The sequence below is a fragment of the Salvelinus sp. IW2-2015 genome, linkage group LG22 (assembly GCF_002910315.2).
Source record: "Salvelinus sp. IW2-2015 linkage group LG22, ASM291031v2, whole genome shotgun sequence".
NCBI lineage: Eukaryota > Metazoa > Chordata > Actinopteri > Salmoniformes > Salmonidae > Salvelinus > Salvelinus sp. IW2-2015.
The window spans coordinates 32,211,325-32,233,996 of record NC_036862.1 but is presented as its reverse complement, the minus strand read 5'-3'; the positions used below and the strand labels follow the sequence as shown (position 1 = coordinate 32,233,996).

General features: G+C 43.2%; 1 protein-coding gene across 1 annotated transcript; it reads left to right on the top strand.

Annotated features, from left to right (window-relative positions):
• Positions 1–80: 80 nt before the first annotated feature.
• Positions 81–22,661, top strand: prss59 (serine protease 59, putative). The gene is made up of 9 exons (XM_023967186.2): positions 81–380; positions 527–717; positions 2,667–2,899; positions 5,889–6,024; positions 15,583–15,697; positions 18,659–18,866; positions 21,690–21,780; positions 21,912–22,114; positions 22,311–22,661. Exons 1-9 carry the CDS (start codon positions 186–188, stop codon positions 22,421–22,423), a joined length of 1,485 nt encoding a protein of 494 aa, XP_023822954.1. The 5' UTR covers positions 81–185; the 3' UTR covers positions 22,424–22,661.
• The last annotated feature ends 11 nt before the right edge of the window (positions 22,662–22,672 follow it).

Below are 22,672 nucleotides of genomic sequence, written 5' to 3'. Positions count from 1 at the left end.
TCCCTACTCTTAACCCCACGACGATAGATGGCAGCACTTAGTATATCCAAAGTTGACACATACACAAATAAGAAAAAAACATTCACATGATCACGTAAACAAATATCACGTGTCTTTCTATTTCCAAAAGAGTACTTTCAACTTTTCTATGATCTTTCCTTGTTAGTTTTTCCCAGCCCGTCAACATGGCTTTTCAAGCGCTCATAGTTTTTACTTTAGCATGTCTGTGTGTCCCTTGTGACGGTAACAGAAAATTCATAAAAATAGATACACCTTCTAATGATGTGCAGAAGGGAAAAAGCAAACTTGTCTTTCAGGAGCAATGGATTACGCAAAAACTGGACCACTTCAACGGTGCAGACAGTCGAGTGTGGAATCAAGTAAGTTCTGACATTTTATTATAATCTTATTCGCACTGCAGTATATGGAGATATCAGTTACCTGTTAGTTTTTCTGTCTACTGTCTAGGCGTGATCAAGTCTGTTAGTTCATGCATAACACAACATACTGTTTATTACATTTCCAGAAATTCCTTGTAACTGAGACGCACTACAGAGCTGGAGGACCGGTGTTTTTGATGATCGGCGGAGAGGGTCCAATAAACGCCGGATGGATGGCCATGAACCCTGGGTCGGCCTGGCTTACTTATGCCAAGAAGCTCGGCGCCCTCTGCCTTATGGTAGAGCATCGTTTCTACGGCGACAGTCGTCCCACAGTGTAAGTTTTTTAAATATACAGTATCAGTKAAAAGTTTGGACACCTACTCATTCAAGGGTTTTTCTTTATGTTTACTATTTTCTACATTGTAAAATAGAATAGTGAAGACATCAAAACTATGAAATAACACATATGGAATCATGTAGTAACCAAACAAGTGTTAAACAAATCAAAATATATTTTAGATTCTTCGAAGTAGCCACCCTTTGCCTTGATGAAAGCTTTGCACACTTGGCATTCTCTCAACCAGCTTCACCTGGAATGCTTTCCAACAGTTCCCACATATGCTTATCACTTGTTAGCTGCTTTTCTTTCACTCTGTGGCCCAACTCATCCCAAACCAATTGGGTTGAGGTCGGGTGATTATGGAGGCCAGGCTATCTGATGCAGCACTCCATCACTCTCCTTCTTGGTCAAAGAGACCTTACACAGACTGGAGGTGTMTTGGGTCATTGTCCTGTTGAAAAACAAACCTGTTTTTGCTTTGTCATTATGGGGTATTGTGTCTAGATTGATGAGGGGGAAAAAAACAGATGTGATGGCATATCGCTGCAGAATGCTGTGGTAGCCATGCTGGTTAGGTGTGCCTTGAATTCTAAATAAATCATTGTCAGTGTCAGCAGCAAAGCACCCCACACCATCACACCTCCTCCATGCTTCACGGTGGGAACCACACATGCGTAGATCATCCGTTCACCTACTCTGCGTCTCACAAAGAAACAGCGGTTGGAACCAAAAATCTCACATTTGGACTCATCAGACCGAAGGACAGATTTCCACCAGTCTAATGTCCATTGCTCATGTTTCTTGGCCCAAGCAAGTCTCTTCTTCTTATTGGTGTCCTTTAGTAGTGGTTTCTTTGCAGCAATTCGACCATGAAGGCCTGATTCACGCAGTCTCCTCTGAACAGTTGATGTTGAGATGTGTCTGTTACTTGAACTCTGAAGCATTTATTTGGGCTGCAATTTCTGAGGCTGTTAACTATAATGAACTTATCCTCTGTAGCAGAGGTAACTCTGGGTCTTCCTTTCCTGTGGCGGTCCTCATGAGAACCAGTTTCATAATAGCGCTTGATGGTTTTTGCGACTGCACTTTCAAAGTTCTTGAAATGTTCCGCATTGACTGACCTTCATGTCTTAAAGTAATGATGAACTGTTGTTTCTCTTTGCTTATTTGAGCTGTTCTTGCCATAATATGGACTTGGTCTTTTATCAAATAGGGCTATCTTCTGTATACCAGCCCTACCTTGTCACAACACAACTGATTGGCTCAAATGCATTAAGAAGGAAAGAAATTACACAAATTAACTTTTAAGAAGGCACACCTGTTAATTGAAATGCATTCCAGGTGACTACCTCATGAAGTTGGTTGAGAGAATGCCAAGAGTGTGCAAAGCTGTCGTCAAGGCAAAGTGTGGCTACTTTGAAGAATCTGAAATATAAAATATTTTGATTTGTTTAACATTTTTTTGTTACTACATGATTCCTTACATGTTATTTCATAGTTTTGATGTCTAAAATATTATTCTACAATGTAGAAAATAGTAAAAATAAAGAAAAACCCTTGAATTAGTAGGTGTGTCCAAACTTTTGACTGGTGCTGTATATGGGATGGTTTTATGTATGTTTAGATTTATCTAGTCATTTTAAATGTGCTTGTATCACTATATTACGGTGGCTGTTCTTCATCAAATAACCTCTAGGTGACAGAGTTCCATTAAAAGGTGAGCCCCCCCTGTCCAGCAGTGTCCTGTGCTCTCTCAATATGAATCTCATTTAACTGATGGATATCTGTCATTATTTGTATCTGGCTAGTTCAAAGAATCTAGTGGGATTGATTGACGTGTCGTTCATACAGAGTATAGAAATAGTCAACCAGGTGTTGAGTGAGGCTCTCAAACTGGCTTCCTCCTGACTTGATTAGCCCCTTGTCTGTCTTGTCCCTCACAGTGACCTGAGCACAGAGAACCTGCGGTTCCTCAGCAGTCAACAAGCTCTGGCCGACCTGGCTCACTTCCGCACTGTCATCGCTAAACAACGGGGCTTGACCAACAGCAAGTGGGTGGCATTCGGCGGGTCATACCCAGGTGCGCTGGCAGCCTGGTCCCGACTCAAGTACCCCCACCTGATTCATGCTGCTGTGGCAAGCAGCGCACCTCTCCACGCCACGGTCAACTTCTCAGGTAATAATAACACACAGTAATCCTCCTTTCTCTCAGTGATCTGTCAATTTTCTCTCAGGCTTGTCCAAGTCCCCATCTCTCTTCCTCTACATYACCAGTGTCACTCTGCCTGCAGGAGTTTCAGGGTGTTACAGAATACCTGGAGGAGGGTGTCTCAATCATTTTAACATTTGTCTGAAATAAACTTAAGCAAATCACTCAATAAACAGCAGAGGCATAACAAAAGGTTGAGRCTGGATTGGCCTGGACTTCAGAAGATCCCAATGTTCGGAATGTTTCACCTTGCTGAATATAGTCCCCAGGCAGATCCATTTTATGGAATAATGAACTGGAAATAGTCATGCACTGACTATGAGCCTGTCACTATCAGTGGAGGCTGCTGAGGGGAGGACGGCACATAGTAATTGCTGGAATGGAGGCAATGGAAACCATATGTTTGATAGCATTCCATTGACTCTATTCCAGCCATTATTATGAGCCGTCCTCCCCTCAGCAGCCTCCACTGGTCACTATGTATATTAGACTTGAGGATAATGGTCAGTGTTATACCCTGGAGGGCAGATAGAGGAATAGTGGTGGATGGGGAAGAGTGAAGGGTCCTCTCTAGGTTGTTGTCTTTGGCTTTCTCTTCTTTTCTCTCTTCTATTGTCTCACTGGTTTCTCGAGGAAGAGCTCTCCCTCGCCCTCCATTTGGTAAATCCGACRACAATTCTATCCTCCTGACAAGCAAAAATTAAAGCAGGAAGCACCAGTGACTTGGTCTATAAAAAAGTGGTCAGGTGAAGCAAATGCTAAACTACAGGACTGTTTTGCTATCACAGACTGGAACATGTTCCGGGATTCTTCCGATGACATTGAGGAGTACACCAKATCAGTCACTGGCTTTATTAATAAGTGCATCGAGGACGTCGTCTCCACAGTGACTGTACGTACATACCCCAACCATAAGCCATGGATTACAGGCAACATTCACACTGAGCTGYAGGGTAGAGCTGCCGCTTTCAAGGTGCGGGACTCTAACCCGGAAGCTTATAAGAAATCCTGCTATATCAAACAGGCAAAGCGTCAATACAGGGCTAAGATTGAATCGTACTACACCGGCTCCAACGCTCGTCTTATGTGGCAGGGATTGGGTAGGTAGCAACACATCTGCCACGCTGATCCTCAACACTGGAGCCCCTCAGGGGTGCATGCTCAGTKCCCTCCTGTACTCCTTGTTCACCCACGACTGCATGGACAGGCACGACTCCAACACCACCATTAAGTTTGCAGGCGACACAACAGTGATAGGCCTGATCACAGACAACGACGAGACAGCCTATAGGGAGGAGGTCAGAGACCTGGCCGGGTGGTGCCAGAATAACAAGCTATCCCTCAATGTAACCAAGACTAAGGAGATGATTGTGGACTACAGGAAAAGGAGGACCAAGCACTCCCCCATTCTCATTGACGYGGCTGTAGTGGAGAAGGTTGAGAGCTTCAAGTTCCTTGGTGTCCACATCACCAACAAACTAGAATGGTCCAAACACACCAAGACAGTTGTGAAGAGGGCACGACAAAGCCTATTCCCCCTCAAGAAACTAAAAAGATTTGGCATGGMTCCTCAGATCCTCAAAAGGTTCTACAGCTGCACCATCGAGAGCATCCTGACTGGTTGCATCACTACRTGGTACGGCAATTGCTCGGCCTCCGACCGCAAGGCACTACAGAGGGTAGTGCGTACGGCCCAGTACATCACTGGTGCTAAGCTGCCTGCCATCCACGACCTCTACACCAGGCGGTGTTAGAGGAYGGCCCTAAAAATTGTCAAAGACCCCAGCCACCCCAGTCATAGACTGTTCTCTCTACTACCGRATGGCAAGCGGTACCGGAGTGCCAAGTCTAGGACAAAAAGGCTTCTCAACAGTTTTTACCCCCAAGCCATAAGACTCCTGAACAGATAATCAAATGGCTAACCGGGCTACCTGCATTGTGTCCCGCCACCCACCAACCGRCWACCCCTCTTTTACGCTACTGCTACTCTCTGTTTATCATATATGCAGTCACTTTAACCATATCTACATGTACATACTACCTCAATCAGCCCGACTAACCGGTGCCTGTATATAGCCTCGCTACTGTTATTTTTCACTGTCTTTTTTACTGTTGTTTTTATTTCTTTACTTACCTATTGTTCACCTAATACCTTTTTTGCACTGTTGGTTAGAGCCTGTTTGTAAGCATTTCACTTAGGTCTACACCTGTTGTATTCGGCGCACGTGACAAATAAACTTTGATTTGATTTGACAAGGGTGTCACCAAGGCAACAGTGTCTTCGAATATGGACAACTATAACAACACACACTGACCCTTTTTGATGAGACAGGGAACATTTAGAGATCAACCAACACACACAAACACAGAAGCTCAGTTGGGAATACTGCACTGATGTCAGATACCGTCATATTTCTCCCAGTSCACGCAAGTTTCTATTTCCCAACAATGAGCAGGTCATTGTGGTTTAGTGAGTGTTTTTAACCATAAGTGCTTTCTCTTGTTCGTCTGAACAAGGCTCACTTTTTCCACTGTAAAGATCATCATTTTTAGAAAGTCATAAACATTGAAATAATATGGTTATTATTGTGGTAACCACACATGGAGCTAGCCTGTGTCCATACTGGGACGGAGACACTTKAACAATATGTTTGAAAACTCTTATAACTCTGAACACTGTACGATATTCTAAATAAGGTTCAGGTTATTTGAACAGTACTCCTACGCACTGTTTAAGTATGACTTTGGGAGGTACTTAGAGACTGGAGGCAGAAAGGGTTCTATAAATACAATCTACTCATTATATATTATGACATGACTTACTGGCTCTGTGTTGGAACAGTCACCATGTCTTTATGTTGTCTCAAAATGTTATTTGCTCTGTTTAAATAGTGTTGGTTCATAGTGACTCGTGTTTGAACTGTGTGTTGTCTCTCTCTCTCTGCATTTTCCCCAGAATACCTGGAGGTGGTGTGGCGGGCCCTGGCAGCTGAGAACCCAGAGTGCCCCCTGCTGGTAAAGAAGGCTTTTGACACCCTGCAGGAGCGTGTCAAAGACCCTAACAACTACGACAACATCACCAAAGACTTCAAGTACTACACCTCTCCTTTTTCCTGCCCTCCCTCCGTCTCTCACAATATAGCCCACTGTCACYAACCGGATCAAAGCCTGTAACAAAAAGGGAGACAACGTGGAGATATATTTAAAAATATATTTAATAACTGAAGTAACCTATATACAATAAACAATGGTGTGTGTGTAAGTGAGTGGTTGCATGCATAGATGTGATAATGAAGGGTGCCAAAGCAAACAAACAAACCGGTCACAACCAAAATCTAACAGTGTGTCTGCATGGAGAGAGTCTCCTCAATGAATGGGGAAGAGGTGTATTTATCCCCGGGACACACCCGGGCCCACGTGTGTCCCATTTCGCTGACGACCCTCCCGGCACCGCCCAAAGACATCCTATTAAGGAAAWCAAGAGCAAAGAGAAAGAATTRGGCAGACAGAGTAGGAGGGTCGTTACACCACAAGCATATACGCTCCCTCAATTAGTTATTCTCATCTACTGGAATAGTTCCAGTAAGAAGAATCACTACATAGTAGAGAATGACGAATACCACAGAACAGGTGTGTGGTGTGGCTGAGGACAAACAGGTGTGTTATTAAATTGGGGTCAAGTGGCAGGAAATTATCCAGTCACTCCAGCTCCTCTCCTAACTGTCCTGTCCTAAGTGTGTGTGTGTGTGTTGAGGGTGCTGGTGTGAGATGGGTCTGGTTGCAGCTCATCTCTCTTGGCCTTCAATGTCTGCACTGGCAGCTTGAGATATCGGAATGTCGGGCACGCACTGGAATCTGTTGGAATGCCATGGCATCCGATCCTGTCTCTATGGTAATGTCTACACTTCACACTTACATGCGACTTCTGTTATCAGAATATGAAGATCGCATTGAAAAGACTGGTCTAGACGCACAAAAGTCGCTTTGTGGTCTGATTGTGTTCAAATCTGGCTGACCACTTCAGGAGGTGGTCAGGGATGCATTGTTTGCGGATTTCTCAGTCTGGACMCAATCAGGCAACCGAAAGCGCATAGAGTGGGCAACATCATCAGCACTTCTCCCATAAGTCTCCAGAAAGCTTGTGTTTTGGGACCTAGAGGCACCTTTTCTTGCCTAGTTAAACAAAGGTTAAATAAACACACATATATATATGTGTGTTTATTTAACCTTTGTTWAACTAGGCAAGTCGTTGGAGGAAATACATTCCTAGTATGTGAGCTGGCCTCATAAATGCTAGCCAGCTAGCTAATAAAGTCAGCAAAAAAAGAAATGTCCTCACTGTCAACTGCGTTTATTTTCAGCAAACCTTCACGTGTAAATATTTGTATGAACATAACAAAATTCAACAACTGAGACATAAACTGAACAAGTTCCACAGACATGTGACTAACAGAAATGGAAATATGTGTCCCTGAACAAAGGGGGGGTCAAAATCAAAAGTACAGTCAGTATCTGGTGTGGCACCAGCTGCATTAAGTTCTGCAGTGCATCTCCTCATGGACTGCACCAGATTTGCCAGTTCTTGCTGTGAGATGTTACCCACTCTTCCACCAAGGCACCTGCAAGTTCCAGGACATTTCTGGGGGGAATGGCCCTAGCCCTCACTCTCCGATCCAACAGGTCCCAGACGTGCTCAATGGGATGGAGATCCGGGCTCTTCGCTGGCCATGGCAGAACATTCCTGTCTTGCAGGAAATCACGGACAGAACGAGCAGTATGGCTGGTGGCATTGTCATGTTGGAGGGTCATGTCAGGATGAGCCTGCAAGAAAGGTACCACATGAGGGAGAGAGGATGTCTTCCTGTAACGCACAGCGTTGAGATTGCCTGCAATGACAACAAGCTCAGTCCGATGATGCTGTGACACACCGCCCCAGACCATGACGAACCCTCCACCTCCAAATCGATCCCGCTCCAGAGTACAGGCCTCGGTGTAACGCTCATTCCTTCAACGATAAACGCGAATCCGACTATCACCCTGGTGAGACAAACCTCGACTTGTCAGTGAAGAGCACTTTTTGCCAGTCCTGTCTGGTCCAGCGGCGGTGGGTTTGTGCCATAGGCGACGTTGTTGCCGGTGATGTCTGGTGAGGACCTGCCTTACAACAGGCCTACAAGCCCTCAGTCCAGCCTCTCTCAGCCTATTGCGGACAGTCTGAGCACTGATGGAGGGATTGTGCGTTCCTGGTGTAACTCGGGCATTTGTTGTTGCCATCCTGTATCTGTCCCGCAGGTGTGATGTTCGGATGTACCGATCCTGTGCAGGTGTTACATGTGGTCTGCCACTGCGAGGACGATCAGCTGTCCGTCCTGTCTCCTATAGCGCGGGCTTAGGTGTCTCACAGTACGGACATTGCATTTTATTGCCCTGGCCACATCTGCAGTCCTCATGCCTCCTTGCAGCATGCCTAAGGCATGTTCACGCAGATGTGCAGGGACCCTGGTCATCTTTCTTTTGGTGTTTTTCAGAGTCAGTAGAAAGGCCTCTTTTTAGTGTCCTCTAAGTTTTCATAACTGTGACCTTAATTTCCTACCGTCTGTAAGCWGTTAGTGTCTTAACGACCATTCCACAGGCGCATGTTCATGAATTGTTTATGGTTCATTGAACAAGCATGGGAAACAGTGTTTAAACCTTTTACAATAAAGATCTGAAGTTATTTGGATTTTTACGAATTATCTTTGAAAGACCGGGTCCTGAAAAAGGGCCGTTTCTTTTAGAATAATGTTTTTTTGGGGGCTATAGTTATGCTAACCCGTATGTAATCCCTTTAGCATTGCTTGCSAGCTTYSTGGCTAGCTAGCTATAGAGGCCATCAGCAGTAGCTAAATACTGTAGCTGCTAAATACTGTAGCTAGCCAGCAAGCAATGCTATTTTACCTATTCTACCGTTTTGTAGAATGCATACAGGAATATAGTGCGGGGAAATGGAATTCGGGCACACTGTGGACATTTAAATGTAGGTGTAGATGTATGACTGGTTCGAAATTCGATCAGAATACTAAAGCTGCAAGAACTGTCAAGTCTAGACACCCGGCAATAGTCTCTCTGAAAGGCATTGGTGCTCCAGGCGGACAAAGGAATCACTCTCCACCTCTTCATTCAGTCCCTCTTATCCTTCTCTCTCTCTTAACCTTTCCCTCTCCCTGTTAACCTCTCCCTCTTAACCTTTCCCTCTCTCGGTTAACCTCTCCCGGTTAACCTTTCCCTCTCCCGGTTAACCTTTCCCTCTCCCTGTTAACCTCTCCCTCTCCCTGTTTAACCTCTCCCTCTCCCTGTTAACCTCTCCCTAGCCGGTAACCTCTTAACCTTCATCGTATCATTTCTTGGTGTGTTTGTAGACTTGAAAGTGAAAGGGTTTTAGTCAAGTGTTTGTGTGGCTATGAGTTTGCATGTCTGCATGCCTTGGTCACATTGGTCTTTGGCTTAATGGGCAGTCTCTTATTACTGCATGTTCTGTGTGCTTGTTCCAGGTTGTCATAGTGACTGTATGGTCATTTTATATGGTGAACAGTGGGCTGAGACTGCTTTATTAGTCTGGCTACTGCTATTGATGTCAGACTGACACACATAGACCATGCATTTGTCTGGGCAGCCGCCTGACCACACTGTACAAGTGCGCACACACAAAAACACAAATGTACATGTAGGCCATGTCTCCGTCTGTCCAATTTTCTAACCACAAGATACCTCTGAGAGACAGTGTCAGCGTCAGAGTTCTGTCCTGAGGTCGCTCTGTCACGGGTCACTTCCAAAGTCAACATGTGACCTCAACTAGTGGGTGGGACTGTGCCTGTTGTGGGCGGTGACTAATGACAACACAAACAACAACCCTCTAGGGCTTTTGGATGACGGTAATTTGCTAGCCCAATGTTAGAATAGCAAAAAAACACACATTACCTCACATTTTCTCCTCTGCTCCTGAGTCCTTAAATAGAATGAATAGAACAGTCGTCCCCATTCAAGTCAATGATGGGTATAATGGGTGGACTGGCGGCCATTGGGGGWAGTAAAAGCAGGAAGTGTACTCATCAATATGTGCCGTGATTTGTTGATTCAACTTAACTGACATTACAAAAATGACATTCCATTGCCAAAGAAATTATTACATCACAATACCAGGCAGCCATTACGAGTAATCATGAGTTTACCAGTCAAATTGCCAGGGTTAGAGGTTCCAKGCCCGTTCTATTCATTCTATTTCTGGGTGTGTTTGTAAATTCAATCTGGAGTGCCAGAAGGCACTCAGAGTGCGCTCTGGCCGTTCGTAAATTCAGAGCGCTGTCAGATTGTCCGTTTGTAAATTCTGAGCGTTTCGCGCTCTGAATGTTCAGAGCACTCACTGGACACTCTGGCTGAGGAGTAGGGTTGATCCAAGCGTTCTTACCTCACAACGGCAGTCAAGCACTCAAGCTAACTGGCTAACTTTGGCTAGCTGGCTCAAATGAGAGAACACCTTTTTACTCGCCCTAGCAGAGCTGGTTAGGCTGTTTTCATGTTATCCAGAGCGTTTGTGACTAACTGTGATGGTGGCAYCAATTTAATTACACTTTTTTTGCTGACGTTTACTGGCACCGGCCATATACAACGGGCGTTGAGCGTTCGCAAATTCATCAGTTATTCTGCGCTCTGCAKACTCAGGCGAGAGTGCTRTGAAATCYGAMTAGATAACCAGAGTATATTTACGAACGCACCCTATGTGTGCTGCTGCTGCAGAGAGGGGGTGTTGCCTATGCAACCGAAGACTCATTTGCTGCAATACCTTGCTTGTTTCAGAAAGGAGAAACAAAGTTTAATCACATTGTTAAGAGTCCATCTTACAGCAGAAACGGACTCAACCACACTAATACCCAGCTGTCCCGTGTTCATTCAGCTGTTCATATTTATTTTATGTTATGACGGTTATTTTATTTTCATGCTGGTCTTCATGCATAAACGTCGGTTACACGGTAATTGTGCCAGCCCCACCCCAKACTAACCCCTAGGCAGCCCCCCTCAACCCAATCACTGTCACCATGACGAACGACTTCATGATCCCCTGGTTATGGGTGTGAGGGACCCGTGTAATATCCTGGTTATATTAAACTGACAGGCTAGGTCGAAAAAATACAGGCTAAAACAACATAATAAATCCATGCGGAGCGTTCAAAAATAAACACACTCATTGCACCAGCGCCGTGGCTGATTCTACAGGATCAGCATTGAAAAGTTAACCAGTGTTCGGGAAATCAAGTAATAAATTGGCTTTAGAGAATTAGAAAAACGTTTAAATGAATAAAATGACAGTAAAACAGRGTATGCTATGTGTTTGCTGAGCAGTTAGCTGAAATTCAATACGATTGTGTTCATTTTACACTTTGATGGCGAACTTCTGTACTGCTACCATTCACGCCGTCATTTTCACTCCGGCGCGGAGTCCAATGAATTTATTTTKGAACGCTTCTGTATGGAATTATTACGTTGTCTTAACCTGTTATCTTAAACCTAGCTGACGGGATGGGTCAAGTATTTCCTTCTGTCAGTCTGTTGCAACATATCACTTATATCAATGGAGTGCATTTGGTACCACCAAATTTGGACTCTTCTTACACTTCCAGGTAGTTTTATGTTTGTGTATGTATATCAGTGGAGGCTGGTGACTTAAAATTGAGGTGGATGGGAGACTCACAGTATAGGCGCGGAACGCACGGAGACCACAAAGTGCGTTTCAAAAATCATAGACTAATTATTTGAACCTAAAACATTTAATAACGACATGTATTGTACAATATTATGGGGAAGYGGAATGAGAGGGCTACTTGCAGTGTTGGAAAGGGATCACAGCAGTGATTGAATGAGGTTATGAGGCATGAGTTGAGATGTTCAGAGGCTTGACCTGTGCTGGACAGGATTTTACTGGGAAGACAAAACAATAACACAACACACTACACAGTTAGACAAAAGAGCTAAGAATGAGTTAGTCCAAGCAAAGCGTAATAATGTGTGATGTGATTGTGTATGTGATTGACTCTACATACAGTAATGTGAGGAAATTGATAGGGGTACTCACAGTGCTTGGAAGGGAAACACTCAATGTGCCAGTGGATGTGTGGGCACATGAGAAGTCGTGGCTTCAGTTCATGTCAGGAGAAAGTTGATGGTAGTGGAGTGGAGTGGTCATCACTGCTTAATCAGGGAACAGGAGGGGACTTGGCTGTAAATACAAATAGCAGATACATTCCATTACAGCTGCGCCATCGTAGGTTTGGACAACGAGTTTCTCTATGAACTTAAACTCAGACATCTCAAAAAAGTCAAACACAGACTGTGCATCTTYACCACTTGACACATCAAAGTAGCCCGAGAAAGGTTCCTGAATAAAGCCCTGATCATCCACATACCTGATGATAACTGACAACTGCAAGCAGACTGGTGGCACCATAGGTCCCAGAGCCTTGGGGCAATTTTTACCCCCAGGGGCCTGGAGTTTTTCCTTATATGTTAACCGAACTAGGAAAACTCTGGACCCTATAAGGTATGACAGTGATTAATCAGTTGTAAAAGGTTTTATATGGGCATGATGGGACCAGTTTTTCATAATCAAGTCACATGGTTTAAAAAAAACTCCTGGCCCTGGGGGGGATGAAAACCCTGTCAAACTGCATCTACCATATATTTGTTCATATGAATTATATTTAGACTAGATTAGAAGGGGGGTTTCCTCTACCCAGACACATAGACAACAACTGGAAGACAATAGAACTCACAGGGCTGAGCTTGCTTTATGCATGTTTGCATCCTGCAGGCCTATGCAACTGTAGGCTTTGTAAATAAATAAATATTGCATCTGCCATCACTATTATGTTGATTGATTAATTCCAGATAATTTTACATTAAAAAAAWTATAGGCAGTCTAGCCAGCCCAAATGTGAATATATTCTAAATTTGATCACATTCAAATTTTCTCCTGACACACAAATGGACTATAAATAYATAACGTTACCAATTAGTTTACCCTGACCAGATGGACAGGGCGCATAGGATGTATGCAGCTGCTCTTATTAGTAGCCTACAGTTGATCAGACAGAAAAATCGTCTCGTTTTCATCCCATACAGCATGTCAGATCTCTAATGTTTCGGTGTAGCCTAGGCTGCTGCACCATTTATGTCATGAGTTTTTGCTTGTCTGTCCGGAGTGACTTTGATATCTTTGTTAAATATATACCAGAGGACAGTGCAAACACTACTTGAACGCACGCGAAAAAATTTGCTGCATCAAGCTCTCTAATCTAAATGTTACTGGATGATGCGATGGAAGCTATCAAATCATTTGGAATTGTTTTCAACATCCCAGTTAAGATGTTCAGCATGTAAAGAAAACATCGTAACGTGCAATTACAGGCGGCTTGATGATAGGCTCCCTGTTAGCCAGCTAACGTAAACTCGTACATCGCCTTGGTCCGTACAATTGCCCTTATTTTAGCGCCCCAAAAACGMAATACTTCCAGATCAACTGTAATATCAATACCATTGTAAAGCACAATTTCTCCCCTTTCCAACAGAATCAATTACATMACCTAAACACTGCCCSTTTCTGCATAATTCAAGCAGGCAATGAGCACCGTCAGGTCTTTTTAAAAATGGCGGGTGGGGAAGCAAAACTAATGCGTGACAGTGAGAAGGAGAGATGTCTTGTGGGGAAATGGCTTTTTTTCACTCGATCTGTCCAACTTATCACCTTATCGCCTCTAAAATGTAAATAAAACACTATAAAGAGTTTATATAATGTGTGATTACATARCTATTTGAAGGTTTGTGTCGAATTTGAATCGGGTTTTTAGGGCGGTGCTAAAGTGATCTTAGAAGTAAACAGCGGCTTTGAGAATGATGATCGCATGCAATGATGAAGCAAAAAATGACTAGGTATCCCCCCTTACCCCGGTCACTGTCCATTTKTTGTTTTTAAAGGATGAGAGAYGTGCTACACCTGGTGGAGAGAGATTGTAAGACAGAAATAGTTGCTTTATGCGTGCTGTACGTTACGACATGACACGCCACGATGTAGCGGAGGGTCCGTTTTTAAAAAACTTTTCTCCAATACTATAGAGCCATTACCATGTCGATCAACGCTTGAATAGAAACCTAGTTCACACCCCCGATTTTGAAGTCAACACAGTCGCTACAGTCCCATTAGTTTTCTTTGTAGCCTCGTTTGAATGTTGCGGTTGCGCACATTTGTACGGAATGGGGTGAGTTTACGTTACACATTTGACACCAGTGTGTATTGAATGCCCTCACCTTTTCATTCTTCTTCATGAAACTGATCTCAGGCAGAGGTCGACCCTCGCTTTTAATTTGCACCTTTTCCGTGTACTCCAGAGAGTGAAAGGGGTTCTTCAACAAAAAGGCCACAACATTTTCGGCAGCGTTGGCCATTCTACCATTCGGGTTGAGAAAACAGCACACTCATGCTGGTAACGTTAGCTAGCTAGCTACTGAAGTTAGCAAGGCAAATGTAAATCAATTGCACTAACTGTACACAGAAATAACGTTCTAAACCCAATAAAACAATTTATAATATACCTCCTCCATCTCCTGTAATTAAAAAATAACGAATTTAAATTGAATAATGTCCCAAAAATGCTCAACTATAACTCTTCACTCTTAATCTCTATCCAACAATGTTACCAAACTTCTCAACACATAGAATCCCCACAATGCTCTGTGGCACAATCCCAATACAACAATCTASGTTCGTTCTCTGATCCTACATCTATGATTGGATGGACAACATGTCAGTTCATACTGCAAAAGCTTTGATTGGTTGGAGGACGTCCTCCGGAAGTGGTCATAATTACCATGTATGTCTATGGAAGGGGGTGAGGCCTACCCGCCTCCTAGGTTTTGTATTAAAGTCAATGTAGCTAGCTGTCCTTAGGCTACACCATGGTGCTAGCCCAGACAGTGCTGTTGAAGTTACTGTAGACCTTCATTGCAAACAGTGTATTTTAATCAATTATTTGGTGACATATGAATATATTTAGTSTAGTTTTATCTAAAAAGGATACATTTTTWAATATTATTTTTTAAATTGATCATGTTGTATATAGACTTTTCTACTGTATTATTGATTGTGTGTTTGTTTATTCCATGTGTAACTCTGTGTTGTTGTATGTGTCGAACTGCTTTGCTTTATCTTGGCCAGGTCGCAGTTGCAAATGAGAACTTGTTCTCAACTAGCCTACCTGGTTAAATAAAGGTGAAATATAAAATACAAAAATTCACTGAGGAGGATGGTCTTCCACTTCCTTCTCTGAGGAGCCTCCACTGATGTATATACTGTAAGCGTCAGGAGTACCTTGGGGCTCCTTTCCGCTTGTACAAAAATTACTAGATAGAAAGGAGTGAGCTAATGTGAGTGTCAAATGGACTCTAAAACAGAACAATAGTGACCTAGTGTATAAGATGAGGTTGTTTGCGTGCCAGGCTTACTTATACAGAGGACTAGTTCCATGAATGTGTATACTCTATACTGTCATCAGCAGTGGCCCTCGGTCTCTGTAACACAGCTCACTCTCTCGCTCACTCTCACTCTTTCATTCTCTGTCTCTCAGTTTATGTTCAAAACTGCAGATCCAGTCAGAGAAGGACCGGGCATACATCCTAGATGCCCTGGCAGACAACATTATGAACACAGTCCAATACAACAATGACAATAGAGAATTTGAGGTAAGAGAGGTTTGTGGACAGTATGTCATTTCAGGGTATAAGGAGCCTGGTTGACCTAGGAGAGGAACCATTTTGAATCAGGATTAGGGTAGTTTAGGGCTGAAATGGGCAGTGGTGGAAAAAGTACCCAATTGTCATACTTTAGTAAAAGTAAAGATACATTAATAGATAATGACTCAAGTAAAAGTGAAAGTCACCCAGTAAAATACTATTTGAGTAAAAGTCTAAAAGTATTTACTTTTAAATATACTTAAGTATTAAAAGTAAATGTAATTGCTAAAATATACGTATATAATAAGTATCAAAAGTAAAAGTATAAATCATTTAACATTTCTTATATTAATCAAACCAGACAGCCTCGTTTTCTTGTGTTTTAAATTTATGGATAGCCAGGGGCGCGCTCCAGCACTAAGATATCATTTAAAAATGAAGCATGTGCTTAGTGAGTCCGCCAGATCAGAGGCAGCAGGAATGACCAGGGGCGTTCTCTTGATAAGTGTATGAATTAGACCATTTTCCTGTCCTGCTAAACATTCCAAATMTAACTTTTMGGTGTCAGCGAAAATGTATGGAGTAAAAAGTGCACAGTGGTGTAAAGTACTTTAGTAAAAATACTTTAAAGTACTACTTAACTAGTTTTTTGGGGGTATCTGTACTTTACTTTACTATTTATATGTTTGACTACTTTTACTTCACTACATTCCTAAAGAAAATAATGTACTTTTTACTTTACAAAAATACGTTTTTTATACATTTTCCCTGACACCCAAAAGTACTCGTTACATTTTTCATACTTAGCAGGACAGAAATTGTCCAATTCACTCACTTATCAAGAGAACATCATTGGTCTACTGCCTACAGAAATTGTCCAATTCAGTCACTTATCAAGAGAACATCATTGGTCTACTGCCTACAGAAATTGTCCAATTCACTCACTTATCAAGAGAACATCATTGGTCTACTGCCTATGATCTGGCGGACTCACAAACACAAATGTTTCGTTTGTAAGTTATGTCTGAGTGTTGGAGTGTGCCTCTGGCGATCCATAAATTGAAAACACAGGAAAATTATGCCGTCTGGTTTGCTTAATATAAGGGATTTGAAATMATTTACAGTTTTACTTTTGATACTTAAGTATATTTAAAACCAAATACTTTTAGACTTTTACTCAAGTAGTATTTTACTGGGTGACTTTCACTTTAACTTAAGTTGTTTTCTAAGTATGACAATTGAGTACTTTTTCCACCACTGAAAATACATCGSGGCGGCAGGTAGCCTAGTGTATAACAGTATAGCTTCCGTCCCTCTCCTCGCCCCTACCTGMGCTCGAACCAGGGACCCTCTGCACACATCAACAACAGCCACCCTCAAAGCATCGTTACCCATCGCYCCACAAAAGCCGCGGCCCTTGAAGAGCAAGGGGAACAACTACTTCAAGGTCTCAGAGCGYGTGARGTCACCGATTGAACCGCTATTAGCGCACGCCACCGCTAACTAGCTAGCCATTTCACATCGGTTACACTAGTAACCGAAAGGTTGCAAGATCAAATCCCCGAGCTGACAAGGTAAAACATCTGMCGTTCTGCCCCTGAACAAGGCAGTTAACCCACTGTTCCTAGGCCGTCATTGAAAATAAGAATTTGTTCTTAACTGACTTGCCTAGTTAAATAAAGGTAAAAATAAAAAATACTTTTCTTAGGAATGTAGTAAAGTTAAAGTAGTCCAAATATAAATAGTAAAGTACAGATACATAAAAAAAAATATTTAAGTAGTAATTTAACTTTAGTACTTTACACCACTGGAAATGGGGTTGAGGAAGAAGGGACAGGTAGCTCAAAGCTGAAGCCCAAGGGAGGAAATAAAACCGCAATTCTTCCAAAGCGAGAGGCCCAGGTTTGTGGCCCAGAAAAGAGGCTCTCCTGGCGGTTCTCTGGGCTTTCATGCACCCCTATCTGAAACCGTGACCCCTCTCATAARCAAGTAGTGTCTGTCTTTACCTCAGGAAGCGAGGCCAGAGAGGGGGGTCCGAGCTTAGAGATCTGACCATTTTCCCAGGGGTCTTTTGTGGTCACCATGGCGATTCTCTCTGTGGCTTGTTGCCGGTGGAGATGTGAGTCCAATTACCAATAATGTGGAAAAAAGGCACAAAAGAGCCTTTGGATTCAGACAGGCTCCAGTTTCCTGGCCTCAGAGCAGAGAGCTGCTTTAAAAGGAGTGGTTTTGTATGAACTTCACAGAACAACACACTAATAAAGTGATTGGTTGGCTCCAGCACCCAGAGGGGTGGATAGGGGCTGGGGGTTCAGGTACCATTGAGGAATTTGTATAGGGAGTAAAGCAGATAACCAAAACGTCTAATACCCCTGCATGGTTGAGCAATGTGTGGCTCAGAAAATAGGAAGGAAATTATGTAATCTTATGAAACAATGTTTATAAGGTTATTATTTTTTCCATGTATTAACTTAATATAGCAGAGATCCAAACATAGACATGTCTTCTTGTGATGGTCACAGGTGGGGTTAATTTATACAGCTCTGTGTCGAACCCAGTTGTAGTAAATATGTAACTAACTAAAGATCTCACGTGTACCATAGCTGCTTAGCATACTTAGTAGAAATGTATAGCTCTGTATGATACCAGTGAAGTACAGTACCAGTCAAAAGTTTGGACACACTCATTTTCTACATTGTAGAATAATAGTGAAGACATCAACTATGAAATAACACATATGGAATCATGTAGTAATCAAAAAAGTGTTAAACCCTTTGCCTTGATGACAGCTTTTGATGTCTTCACTATTATTCTACATTGTAGAAAATAGTCAAAAAACAAAAAAAACTGGAATGAGTGGGTGTGTCCAAACTTTTGACAGGTACTGTATATAGATAGCGGTAGTCAATGAGAATCTACAGACTTCCACCCACAGCTGTAGTGAGTAACCATGATGTTGTGTCATTGCAGCATGTGTTGGACACGAACTGCACCATTAAGACTGTGTGTGGTGTGATGTCCGATGCCTCTCTGGGAGACCCCTACTACCGCTTCGCTGCWTTTGTTCGCCTCAGAACCATTACCCACCTTCTTAAGCCCTGTTTTAAAGACCTCACCTACAACGCTAACCTTCAGGACCTCAGGAACACATCCTATAGCGGACCCCATGGTGGGGGAGGTGAGGCGGTAGAGTGGTAAAGGACCGCACTGCGGGGGAGGTGCGGGGGGAGAGGGGCAAAGGACCCTAAGCCTGGGGATGTGAGGGGCAAAGGATCCCATAGTTGGAGAGTGGTTGGAGTTGTGAGGGGGAAGGGGGAAGTGGTAGAGCATCTCTCTGGAGATGTATGTCAATGTCCTCAATAAAACCAACTCTGTACAATGCCAAGGGACAGAAGAAGCCAAACCTGCTTTATCAGCAGTTAACACGCTGAGGAACACTGAGGCCGTCACTCAATACTGGTCCAGGGGATCCTTGTCCATAAGGCTTTTATTTACATTGCTATTTGCACAATTATTTGCTTTGCTAAATTTGAATGGTGATCACCGTACACACCATTTCAATGGACTATCTCATGCTATATGTTTTGTGAAGAAAATGAAGAGTACAAGTGATGGCCTGGAGCTAGAGCAGGTTTGGCTCCTGTTGCCTCTGCAGCGTGTAAAGTGTGTTTTATACACTTTTAATAGTATTATTCGGCGTTAAAGAAAGATCCCTCCTTGTTATACTGCTTGACAGTGGGGTTGTGTGCGTACATGTGTTTGTTTGTCTGCGTGTGTGTGCATGCGTGCATTTGCTAAGACAGGCATTTTACATATATTCCTTTTAGTTTTACAGTGGATAGTGTTGTCTCTCTATATCCTCTGATCTAGAACTTTGGTTAGAGCCCTGTCATAGGTTGTGTTCGGTTAGTAATAATGTTCAACCAGTTTCCATGTTGTGCTCTGGCCTTTGGCTGTGGCCGTGGTTCCCAGGGATAGTTTCCTTGGCTGGGAGGGCTTATTGGTTTAGTGGGGATCACTGGGACAGGAAGTGGGCTTTTAAAGAGCCGCCCGGAGCTTCTGTAAACCACCCACTTTTCCCTTCTCTCTCCCTCTCTTCCTGGTAACTTTGCTCCCTCTCAATTTCCTTTCTTTGTCTTTGCTCAAAGGCACAAAACAGTACATTTGAACAGTAAATAGTTTTTCCCTCAAATTATTTTGGACAACTTAATCTGTCATTCAAGTCTTGTGGTATTACTATGTAATTTAAGCAATAAAGTTGAAAGTTAACATTTGTTCTAGTGAGACACATTTGCTCTAGTGAATCAGACAAGTTGAAGTCACCGGAGATGTACATACAAATTATTATTTTATAACTAAATATACTGGAACTGACAGTGTTGATTGGCCCCTACTATATGTACAGTGCCTTCTGAAAATATTCAGACCCCTTGACTTTTTCCACATTTTGTTACGTTACAGCCTTATTCTAAAATGGATCAAATAAATTCCTCAGCAATTTACACACAATACCCCATAATGACAAAGCGAAAACAGGTTTTTAGACATTTTTTCAATAAAAAACAGAAATAACTTATTTACAAGTATTCAGACCCTTTGCTATGAGACTCGAAATTGAGTTCAGGTGCATCCTGTTTCCATTGATCATCCTTGACATGTTTCTACAACTTCATTGGAGTCCACCTGTGGTAAATTAAATTGATTGGACATGATTTGGAAAGGTACACACCTGTCTATATAAGGTCCCACAGTTGACAGTGCATGTCAGAGCAAAAACCAAGCCAWGAGGTCGAAGGAATTGTCCATAGAGCTCCGAGACAGGATTGTGTCGAGGCACAGATCTGAGGAAGGGTACCAAAACATTTCTGTAGCATTGAAGGTCCCCAATAACACAGTGGCCTCCATCATTCTTAAATGGAAGAAGTTTGGAACCACCAAGACTCTCCCTAGAGCTGGCCACCCGGCCAAACTGAGCAATCAGGGGAGAAGGGCCTTGGTCAGGGAGGTGACCAAGAACCCGATGGTCACTCTAACAGAGCTCTAGAGTTCCTCTGTGGAGGTGGGAGAACCTTCCAGAAGGACAACCATCTCTGCAGCACTCCACCAATCAGGCCTTTATGGTAGAGCTGCCAGACGGAAGCCACTCCTCAATAAAAGACACATGACAGCCCGCTTGGAGTTCGCCAAAAGGCACCTAAAGACTCTCCGACCATGAGAAACAAGATTCTCTGGTCTAATGAAACCAATATTTAACTATTTGGCCTGAATGCTAAGTGTCACGTCTGGAGGAAACCTGGCACCGTCCCTACCGTGAAGCATGGTGGTGGCAGCATCATGCCGTGGGGATGTTTTCCACCGGCAGGGACTGGGAGACTAGTCAGGATCGAGGCAAAGATGAACGAAGCAAACTACAGAGATCCTTGATGAAAACCTGRTCAGGACCTCAGACTGSGGCGACGGTTCTGCTTCCAACAGGACAACAACCCTAAGCACACAGCCAAGACAACGCAGGAGTGGCTACAGGACAAGTCTCTGAATGTCCCAGCCAGAGCCCGGACTTGAACCCGATCTGACATCTCTGGAGAGACCTGAAAATAGCTGTGCAGTAACGCTCCCCATCCAACCTGACAGAGATTGAGAGGATCTGCAGAGAAGAATGGGAGAAACTCCCCAAATACAGGTGTGCCAAGCTTGTAGCGTCATACCCAAGAAGACGTGAAGCTGTAATTGCTGCCAAAGGTGCTTCAACAAAGTACTGAGTAAGGATCTGAATACTTGTGTAAATTTAATATWWWTATTTTTTTAAATAAATTAGCAACAGTGTCTAAACTGTTTTTGCTTTGCCGTTATGGGGTATTGTGTGTGTGTAGATTGATGAGGAAAAATAACAATTTGATCAATTTGAGAATAAGGCTGTAACCTAACAAAACGTGGAAAAATTCAAGGGGTCTGAATACTTTCCATAGGCAGTGTGTMTATGTATGTATCTCTGTGTATCCAGGGAGACAGTGGACATACCAGACCTGCACTGAGTTTGGTTACTTCCAGACCACTGATTCTCCTAACCAGCCCTTCGGTGGCTTTGGCCTCCAGTGAGTACTTATTTAATGCTGACAAGTATTCTCCTCCAGGTGTGTGTGTACTAGTGAAGGAATGTCTCTCTGTGGAATAACTGGATCAATGGGCACCTCTCCTCTCTTTCCATCCCTTCCCTCTCTGGCAGGTACCATGTGGAACAGTGTCAGGACAATTTCAACATCAGCGCTAAGACACTCTATGCTGGAATAGACCAGACCAATGAGAACTACGGCAGCTACAACATCCGTGCCACGAGAATAGTTTTCCCCAACGGTTCCATCGACCCCTGGCATGCCCTGGGCATCACCTCTAGCATCTCAGATGACCTCCCTGCCATCTTCATAAAGGGTGAGGGCTCAACGTTGGTCCGTTCTATCCTTCAACTGATGTCTATGGTGTCTTGTGACTACATTCAGGTCCTTTCAGCATCTGACAAATGCTTTGTACAGGAAGAGATCAAGAGAGCAGCTGTGTCATGTCACTGTATAACAGCAATCTCTATCTCTCTCTCTCTCATATATATATATCACTCACTCTGATCCAGGAACAGCCCACTGTGCCAACATGTACCCTGCCAGAGCTGAGGATCTRCCCCAGCTGACCCTGGCTCGGGAACACGTCTTCCAGCTCCTACAGAAGTGGCTGAAGGAGAAGTGAGAGACAGCCACGGTGGTCAATCAGGCTGAAGGATAAGGATTTATGTTTGTTTGGAGAAAGAAAATGACCACAGTTGTACAATAGTGACTGTGCTATAAGAATGTAAGGACTATTGATTATATCAATGTAATGTTGTCTCCTTGTACATGACAAATACAACTTTTAAGAGATTAATCAGATTTGATTTACACTATCCTCTTCCAGTAAATTCTTTCAAAATAAAGTGTATTTCCCAATATTACTGAATAG